The sequence below is a fragment of the Coffea eugenioides genome, chromosome 2, assembly GCF_003713205.1.
Source record: "Coffea eugenioides isolate CCC68of chromosome 2, Ceug_1.0, whole genome shotgun sequence".
Taxonomy (NCBI): Eukaryota; Viridiplantae; Streptophyta; class Magnoliopsida; order Gentianales; family Rubiaceae; genus Coffea; species Coffea eugenioides.
In genome coordinates, this window is record NC_040036.1 from 77,413,886 (window position 1) to 77,423,574 (window position 9,689).

Sequence of the window (9,689 nt, forward strand, 5' to 3'; positions counted from 1 at the left end):
TCATACATATAATTCTAACTCGATTACACCCAGATAACATATATAGTTTTTGTATTTTAACAAAAAAAATTTCTTTTTTTGATCCCTTTAGTTAAAGAGGTAGTCCGTTAATTAGTAAGCAAAAGTTTCTTAAATTCAGGAATGGATTATAATATCTAAATATTATGGTGAATTCTTTAGATTTCCATTGTTATTATGTTCGTTTGTTCTAGGTATAGTCTAAAGTTATTTTATAATATTATGGTGAATTCACCAAATTATCACTATTATTCTGTTCGTTTGTTCGAGGGATAATCTGAAATTATTTATCAAAACTATGGGAAATAAAAGTTTTGAATTCTAATCCCCTACACCTGCCTTAGTAGGAAAAATTTTTTAAAAAAAAAGTTAAAGAAAAAATTATTCCTTACACAATATATGTCAAGTATTATAATGAGCCATCCCTTGTATGTTATCTACCACACAAAAGACAAGGAATGACTTGACATCAGTACTTGGTGATGAGTCATTGATACCATACACTAAGCAGTGCAAACCAACTACTCCTGAGGTAGTTGGCCACCAAGAAAGTCTTAAGACTCTACTTGAGTGTAGGTCAAAACATTCTAAATCCAGGATTTCCCAGAATATTTAGCTAGCAGGTGCGTAGATAGCGATTTGGACCGGTGATGGTTCGGTTCCCCGAGTTCCTTCCAACCCCTTTGGATCCCCCCTAACATAGAATAGAAGTAGGTGTAAAATAGAATCTATCGTATCCGGAAAAAAATAATAATAATAATAAGCAGTGCACATGATTTATCCAATGTCCTCTCAGGAGAACCAACAGGCAACAGCAACACTGTAGAACATAATTGCAGGATACATAAAACTTGGATACTTTTCGTTAGTTGAATTTCAAACCGCAGAATGAACACAAACTTGAAATGCAGCTACTTCTAATGAAGTATCCGTTATGCTGGAGCCCAGTCAATAATTTACTTGGATGTCTTGTACCACTTCGATACCAAAAAAATGTATGCATATCACCAAATTCGAGTATCAAAACTCCTCTAAAACTCTTCGCAAATTAGACCATCATTTCAATTCACCTACTCGTTGCTATGCTAAAACATATTTACAGACATGGTGTACAATCGCAACCCTGCTGCGTAGTGTTCTGAAATAGCTTCTTCTGCAGATCCGGTTCCCCTATTAATATTGACTGCCGAGAGAGCATATGCCAGCAGCATGACAAGAGTGGCCAAAGAAAAAGAAAAAATTTTAAGTCATACGGATTCCCCTTGTTCATGCCTCGATGCTGCTGCTCCAGAAATACTGGATTCAACATTTATAGTAACAGAATTGGCAGGCGACGTGGTGCTTGCACTGCCCTCTGGCCGCTGACCAGCAGGAAGCAGCCATATCTGAGAATGCTGAGATTGCTCAACTGGAATCTCTGAATCGTCAAAAGATTGGGTTGTGCGACGGGTCGTAGGGTGGACATATTTTGCTTCGAAAGAGTCCTGAACTGAGAGACGGCAAACTGGACAGGTAGACTGTTTCCTTAGCCAAACATCAATACAAGACAGATGAAAACTGTGGCCACATTTAGGCATAATCCTCAATACATCTTTATCTTCATAGTCGCCTAAGCATATGGTACACCTGCAAGGAAAATGCTGAACTCATGATTGGGCCAAAGCAAAACACAGTAATTTCTTGTTTATTCTCACACTCTCACAGGATTTGTATCGTTGGATTCAGAAATTTATGTAATGTTCTTCCTTGCCTTAGGGAGCTGCTAAGCCAATATAACACAGCTTATTCTTCTCTGTGGTAATGAAAGCGTAGGTTTTTTCTTCTTTTTTTTTCACTTCCTTCTCCTACCAAAAATGATTTTGGCCTAGTGCACTAATGCTAGTAGCGATTTATTTAGATACGCAAACAAACATGACAACATGTGACTTGAAAGATTTCATTAGGCTTATTAAAAAGCAGGCCCCCGACTGCTGGGTTTCATTTTTTTTTAGCACTTCGAAATAGGCAATTTCATGGTTTCACAGCTCATGAAACTGATACTTTTTTTTACAGTTGAAGATGTAAAGTTGTGTAGTACCATTAGCTTAGGATTTGCTTGGACAATGTTATCTCCTACTCCAACCAGAATTAGATATAATCCCACCTCCTTAAAAGACACCAATGTTGCAAAGAGACCCTTTATCTAGCAGGAACCTGTTAGGTTATCCTGAGCCATACGCTCTTTCTTCTTGATTCTTGAGCATGAAATTCTCCTTAGGTCTTCGACTGAGAAATTTCACGTGTATTGAACAAGAAAGTACCAGATTTTGCTGGAAATAACTAACTTATGTGATCAAGTGCACTAAAAAAAGGATCATCATAGAGAGCGAGAACTAAGATTTTACCATCTTCATCAGTGGCCTACAAAGAACATTGAGCTAAAAACTATAGATAATTAGACTCGATACATACTGACCCTATCAACCATCCATCCTTTCTTCTTAGATGGGCTCTTTCCAGTGCAGTGAAGCCAGAAAGGTAAAGTATGATTCTAATGGTAAGTTCACCTTATTATTTGGTCATTAAACTGGGCGGGCGCTGCTTTACAACTTCTGCGCACTACCTTAATTTTGTAGCACATGATTACGACAACTGACAAGGTTATCAGTGGGGATTCTTGATTATGCAAAGTTATGCAGTTAAAGATAATTTTCCAGAACAATTGTCAGCTATAGGTACTAGAGAATAGAGATGCCTACTTACCTAACAACTGAATTAACGCTTACAATTAACGCTGCAGTACCAGCAAAATCCAGACTAAAAAGGCAAATTGGTTTCTGTTTCTAGAAAACCTTTCGACTTCATATTCTTTGTTAAGTTTCAGTCATTTGCTGTGCAGAAATCTATTGGACACAAAGCAGCAGTATGATTGCAATAACAACTGGTGGCCAAGTCCAAATACTGATGCTTGGACAATGGCACTTGAAAACTAACAGCAAATAGTAACACTATGAAAGCTGTTCATAGGCTATTCTGAAAATTTCGTGGCAACTTTATTTGACCAGAGCTAAGGATGCTTCTGTGCTTATCCCTGCCTAAAATTCATGAGACTAATAAATGTTGACAAACACGGGCAGAAAACTATGCTTGTTTGTGGTGTAAATAAAACAATGTTTTCCCAGAGGAAGAAAATTTGGTGAAGGCACATTTCTCCAGCTCTACAGCTTGTGGATTTGTACAAAACTTGCTTGAAATTCTCCTCAACATTTGGTTATCTTGGTCAGTTTGCGATACATTAATTCATTATTTTGATGTAGGACGCTCCTAAAGGCATGCTGCTGTTTAGTTGTACGAGTTTTCACATCAATTATCTTGTCAAGCGCCAGAAACAATAATCAAATATCTATTCTTCTGAAAATCATGGTGACAGCAAATTCTTGATCCATGAGATTAATTATCTGTCAGGAAATGGTACTCGTGTTTGTTTAGCAATTACTAAAGTTAAATTAGAAAAATGAACTTCACTGTGAATCAAAATGTAGGAGGTGGAATTAATAAAAGAAGTCTATGAATTTGAAAATTGATCTTCACCGTGAATCAAAACGTAGGTGGTTAAACTTACTGTGTGTCTTCTGTGGAACTGAACGCCTCCCGTTTAAACTTCATTGTCGGAATTGCAGCAACAACAGTGGGTTCAAGGCCACTGATCCGATGCTCTGGCTGCCAACCAAGAAGACAATTCCATTGTTAGGTCACGAATACATTAAAAAGGTCAAATGCCACCCAACATGGATGACAAAAGAAAAAATAACAGGAAACATATCTTCATGCATTGCACGGCTAGAACCAACCAAAAAATATAGAGAAAGCATTCGCACTCCAAAATACTGCAGTCTGCAAGGTTTGTACAGCCAAGTCTAAAACGAAAAGATACAGAGATAAATCAACGATATTTCTTCAGTTACTAATAAGCATGAATTCTGAGAAACAAAAGATAGTTCCTGAAGATATATATTTTTTCTAGTTGTCCTCTTTAAATTAGCCAACCATCACTCTATTAAATTATCATCTCAGATTTTCCCAATTTAGACTGTTGAATACTTCGGCTTCCATGATGGGTTGCTCCTGCTCGTGCTCAATTTGACATTGCCTGCATAATTCATCTAATGCCCGGGATAAAGGGAGGAAATTTGAGTTGGCAGCTTAATACCAGCATGCAGCTTTTCTTCGATTAGCATACAGCTTAATACCAGCATGTATAGAAGGATAGAAATGAATTCAGATGGTAAGAAGATCTCCCTTTTCAGCCATTAAATCAATCCCTTTTCTTCTTTAAGCGGAAACCATCTGGTTGATACATAATTTCAAGCTCACCAACATCTAACAATTTCAACTATAAAATTCCTATAAGCTGCGGCTCAGAATGGCTAGCAACCAACAGATGGCAAGTGCTAGCAATGGTACACTAGTGCTAGAGCAAATCAAACAATTTTTTTGGAAACTGCACTGATAGCTTCAAAATCATACTGACCAATGCAAAATCTGAGCAATCAAATAAGGGTAAAAAAAGAACAGCATCCATCTGTAAGCTAAAGAGCAACTCAGTAAACCAGCTCTTGGGAGTAACGAATGCAAGCCCGAAGAAGAAATTAAAAGATGAGTTCCAATGGAAGTCACAGAAAATTAAGAAAGAAAGAAGTTTGTCAAGAGGGTCAACTATATACCAGTTCAAATTCCATTCTTGAGCCAATCTCAAACATCTGCCGTGACTCCATCCGGCGAATCCTCCCACAAATCAGTCTTGTGCAGACAAAGACAATGAAAGTGGCACTCATTCCAAATCCAATAATGGTGGTAATCAGATTCATCCCCGAGCCAAACATCTCTAACTTCCTACTTCTTTAGGCCTCAGTTGTCCAAAAACAACAGAGGTTGAAACTCACCCCCTAAAGCAAATATTCAGACAACAAAACGGCCAAAAGAAAAGGCAAACAACAAATTTTTTTTTTTTAAAGAAAAGGTGCCACAACACTAAACTTGCATTTCAAGGCTGCTAAAATACTGGGAATCTTCGATCTTAGATTGCCGATTCAATGATAGAAAGTAGAATTCAAGTCCAGCAAACCCAAGTTCCAACAAGCAGAAACAAAATCAGCTAGTTAGAAACATAGAGTAGAAATCTTTCCAAGTGGCGGACAACTTGAGTAATGCTCGAAAAACCCAATCATGTGAAATACCGACTCGATTCAAGAAACAAACAAAAAGGTGAAAATCCGATCAAGATTCTCCCACTCATAAGAAAACAAGCAGAACAACGAAATCCGGGATCAAGATTCAATTAAAAAAGGAGATTTTTGTCAATGAAAAATTCAAGAAAAAGAAAAGTCAAAAAAAACTACCCATATGGAATCCTAATCCCTTTGGGTGGACTCAAAGTCAAGAGCAAGAAGAGGCCATAACAAAAGATTTGATGGTGTAGAACTGTAGATGAGAAATGGTGGAACTAGAATAAGACTCCTCATTTCTCTCTTGGCTCGCTCATTTGGACTTGCATTTTTGTGGGATCCATCCCGCATTTAGGGAGGTTTTTATATGACGGCTGTGGACTGTTAATTGGCTCGCCTGAAATTTGGCGGCTAGTGAAAAAATAAAATAAAAAAAATTTGCAACTGTAAAAACTAAAAAGTGGATCGGGCGAGCTTCCAACTGTGAAGGAAATAGAATGATTGATAATTCGATAGAATCTATTGGGTTGGTACATGGTAGTTGTTAGTTCACTAGGAAATAGGCCTACGGATGGTTGTCCCAGACAACCGTCCCTGCCCATTTACCCCAAAACATGTTTCGCTTTACAGTTTGCTGAGTGAGATGCTAGCTCTAGTACTGTTGCAGTAGCTTAGGCCCCATTTTTCCAACTGTTGATTTGTTGCCTTCCATTTTGGAGCAAGCCCCTCTGTGGCCCTGCAATGTGACATGTTTACCTTTTTGTAGAGACCATGATGGATATGGGAAATCCAGCAACCAGCAAACACAAAAAGGTGATCAAGTTAATGATAAGGTTCTGGCTTCCTCTTTTTCCCCCTAACTGTATACTTCACTTCAGCCTTTTCCTGGTCGTAGTACGATATTAATAATTCTCCAAAGCTCCATCGTAGTTTTTCCTTTTCTTTATTTTTCCCTTCTGAGGTGTCAACGCTAACGGTAGGTCTGTCAATGAGGTCGAATCAATCCCAGCTCATCTTGCTTGGTCGAAAAAACATTCGCTGAACCTAAGATTTAGCTGGACGGGAAAGAGTTTGAATTTAAATATTACATTCGAGCTAAATGTGAATCGAATTTAATCCATACTAGGTTCAGACTCGATTAAGGTTTAGCCCGTATAAAAGTATATTTTTTATTTATTTTTTTAATATAAGTAGGAGGATTCGAATTTGAAATCTCTCATTTGTACTCTCACTCTCTCGAATCATTCAATCCATCTCTCCGCCTGTATATGAGTATAATTATATATATAATATATATTAATATCTATAATTTATAATTATACATATTATTGCATAAAATGTTAATAATTTATATATAAATTCATAGTAATTCATAATTATATATTAAATTATGAATTTGGGTCGAATCTAATTTAAACTCGAATCTAGTACAATAGTCTGAGTTGAGTCTGACCGTTTTAATCCCTAATCAACGACAACATCTACACCTAAAGGGAAAGAAACTCGTGAAGGTCTAATGTATTCATAAGTACTTTTTTCCTACTATTTTTTAGTATGTGTTACATGCTACATAGACCCGCTCAGTTTCTGTCTATGCCATGTGAATAGAGCTGTTAAACTACACGAGTAACTCGAAAGCTCGTTAGAACTCGGCTTGATAAGGCTCGAACTCGGCTAGTTAGTTGAGGTAAACGAGCCGAGCTCGAACTAGAAATGTGCTCGTTTAGTTAACGAGCCGAGTAAGATATCCGAGTAGCTCGTTAGCGCTACTTAATAAAGGGCATATTTGTCATTTTAGAAGTCAAAAGTATAAAAATTGAAAATTATAGATTTTTATTGAGATTAATTTGCACGAGCTCGAACTCGAGCAACATGTACATTTGACGAGTCGAGTTTGAACACATTTTAAAGTTCGTTAGGCGAGTCGAGCTCGGCTCGAATTAAGCTCGAGTTGAGCTCAAATACTCGGCTCGATTACCAGCTCATGTGAAGCTGATACTACTGCTAGCTAGGTGGACACCTACTATTCCGGGGATTTGTACTCCAAAGTCTGCGTTAAAAGCAATAACAGTTTCATGGCATAAGATTGTTTGGGGGAAAGAAGTGCTATGTAAGACAGTGAGGATGGTCGTTTCGGCTCGGATAGACTGGGGGCGCACCTTGTGGTTCTCCTGGAAGGGCTGCCTCGGCAATCTATTTGCTGAGGTGACTTCGACCCATTCGTCACCTCAGCTAGGACCTCCCGTCATAGAGCCAAAGTGACGATTAAGTGTCTGACAACCGCAGAAGGGTGGGGGTGTGACTTCTGACACATCTGACACCTGACAGAAAGCTGCTCTGATACATGCGCCGCCTGACTCTGGCAGCTGTTTCGGCGCGCCTTTTCACAGGAACCAATCAAATCAACTTGATACGCTGTCCATATCAGATCTCTAGGGACCTGTACCAGCCGTCCCTCTCTCCTGTCCATCTCCTATAAATACCCAACGTTTCCACTGAGAAAAGGGATGATCAATTGCTGGTAAAGCAAGCTATATTAATCTTCTTAACCGTTAAATTACTTCTTCAGTCCCGAACTAACTTAAACTTCGGAGCTATACCGGGGGATTCAACCCCTCTTTTAGCTTGAACAGGTAACCCCGGTATCGCGACTTCTCTAAGCTAGAGCACTTACAACTCGCGATTCACTCAAGCAGGTCCAAAAAACACCTCTTTAATTGGCGCCGTCTGTGGGAACACGAAGACATCAGAGGATGAAGCCTACGCGTTCTAGGAGCAGAAAAGCTCTCGCCATTGGGGCTGAGCAAGGTAATGTAGCTCAGCAGGAAGACATCTCCGAAGGGCAGGAGTTCCCAGGGACTCAGCCCGCAAACGAAGAAGCCATAACCCGTATGGCCGAATTTGTGACCGAGAACCCTAACATCTTCGAGGAGTTAGGGAGGTATCTTAAGAGACAAGGCGAGCAAAAAGTCGAGTCCTCTAAAAGGAAGTCAGATGGATCTCATGAAGGCTCATCTGAAGAAGAATCTGATGGGAGGAGCCTAAGCCAGAGTGCTTCAAAGCGGGCATTCTCCAAAACCACCTCTAAAGTAGCCTCCCTGACCAAGGCATTTTCCCGAGAACTCTTGGGACGACGACCTGAGGAGGAACCTCAGCCCTTGGGACCATCCGGGGTGAACTACATGAGGGCTCCACCCTTTACGGATGATATCAACGAGGAGAGACTTCCCCCCAACTTTAAGCTCCCATCGATACAATCTTACGACCGCCGAGGCGATCCCGAGGACCACCTCCATGTTTTTATCTCGGCCTGCGGCCTATATTGCATCCCTGACCCCGTCATATGCCGAGCTTTTCCAGTATTCCTCCAGGGGACAGCTTGAAAATGGTTCTGAGATTTAGAATCTAGAAGCATTTCGACCCTGGGGAAATTAGTGGAGAGATTTCTCCACCGGTTTGTATCCTCCCGACCTATGACCAGGACCTCGGCTTTTCTGCTGAATATGCAACAGAACCCGGGAGAATCACTTAGGTCGTACGTCCAGAAATTCCTTAAGAAAAGCGTGCAGATACCTGATCCCAATGAGTAGGTTACCATCGCTGCTTTTACCCACGAGTTCGTTGCCGGGGTATTCAATACGGGGATCCACAAGAAGTATCCTCGCACACTCCAAGAACTATGGTTGAAGGTCGAAAAAGGCATATAGGCCGAAAACCTCAACCGCATGAAGAAAGAGGTCCAAGCCGCCCGATCAAGAACTGATCCACGAAGGGGAAAAGACGCTGGTCGAAGTGAAGTAGGCACAGGAAGCGGCTTCCAAAGTCCTAGCCGAGATCGCCGCAGCGTGTTTGACAGGATATCTAAGGGGAAATCATCCATCCCTGAGTCCGAGTTGAACCCTTTGAATACCACCCGATCCCGAGTATTGTCCGTGATGAAACAGAACAATCTCAGAAGGGCACCTCCGAAGATGTACGGTAGCAGAGACAAGAGGAACTAGAACCTCTACTGCCTGTATCACCGAGACATCGGGCATGAGACCGAAAACTGCAACGACCTCAAAAGAGTTCATCCGCCGAAGTGGAAGTCATCAACGTAATGAATCTCGACGTGACGGCCGGGGTGACCAACGCCGAGACGAAAGGCGGACGTCGAGAAGCAGCTGCAGGCCCCTTGAGGATCCTAGGGAGACAAAAAGGCCTCCCCGAGACGAATCTTTAGGTCATGGGTTAGGGTATGGACCTAACATAGCTGGGGTCATCAACACCATCGCCGGAGGTCCGACGGGAAGAGATAGTCAGAACTCCCGGAAGAGAACCTACAGGCAAGCTAACCCGGATCAGGCCGAGTCAAGCTCCCGCCTATCCGAAGTGATCTCTTACGGACCCAGCGATCCTATCCCAACTGCCTCGAGCAGCCATGAAGCTTTGATGATTGAGGTACTCACCAACAATTACATTGCTAAG

At 40.8% G+C, this 9,689-nt stretch overlaps 1 protein-coding gene across 1 annotated transcript; it reads right to left on the reverse strand.

Moving 5' to 3' along the window:
* Window positions 1-843: 843 nt before the first annotated feature.
* Window positions 844-5,563, reverse strand: LOC113762893 (RING-H2 finger protein ATL39-like). The gene is made up of 3 exons (XM_027306524.1): window positions 4,722-5,563; window positions 3,620-3,717; window positions 844-1,644 (listed from the first exon to the last, which is right to left on the reverse strand). Exons 1-3 carry the CDS (start codon window positions 4,878-4,880, stop codon window positions 1,266-1,268), a joined length of 636 nt encoding a protein of 211 aa, XP_027162325.1. The 5' UTR covers window positions 4,881-5,563; the 3' UTR covers window positions 844-1,265.
* Window positions 5,564-9,689: the final 4,126 nt, after the last annotated feature.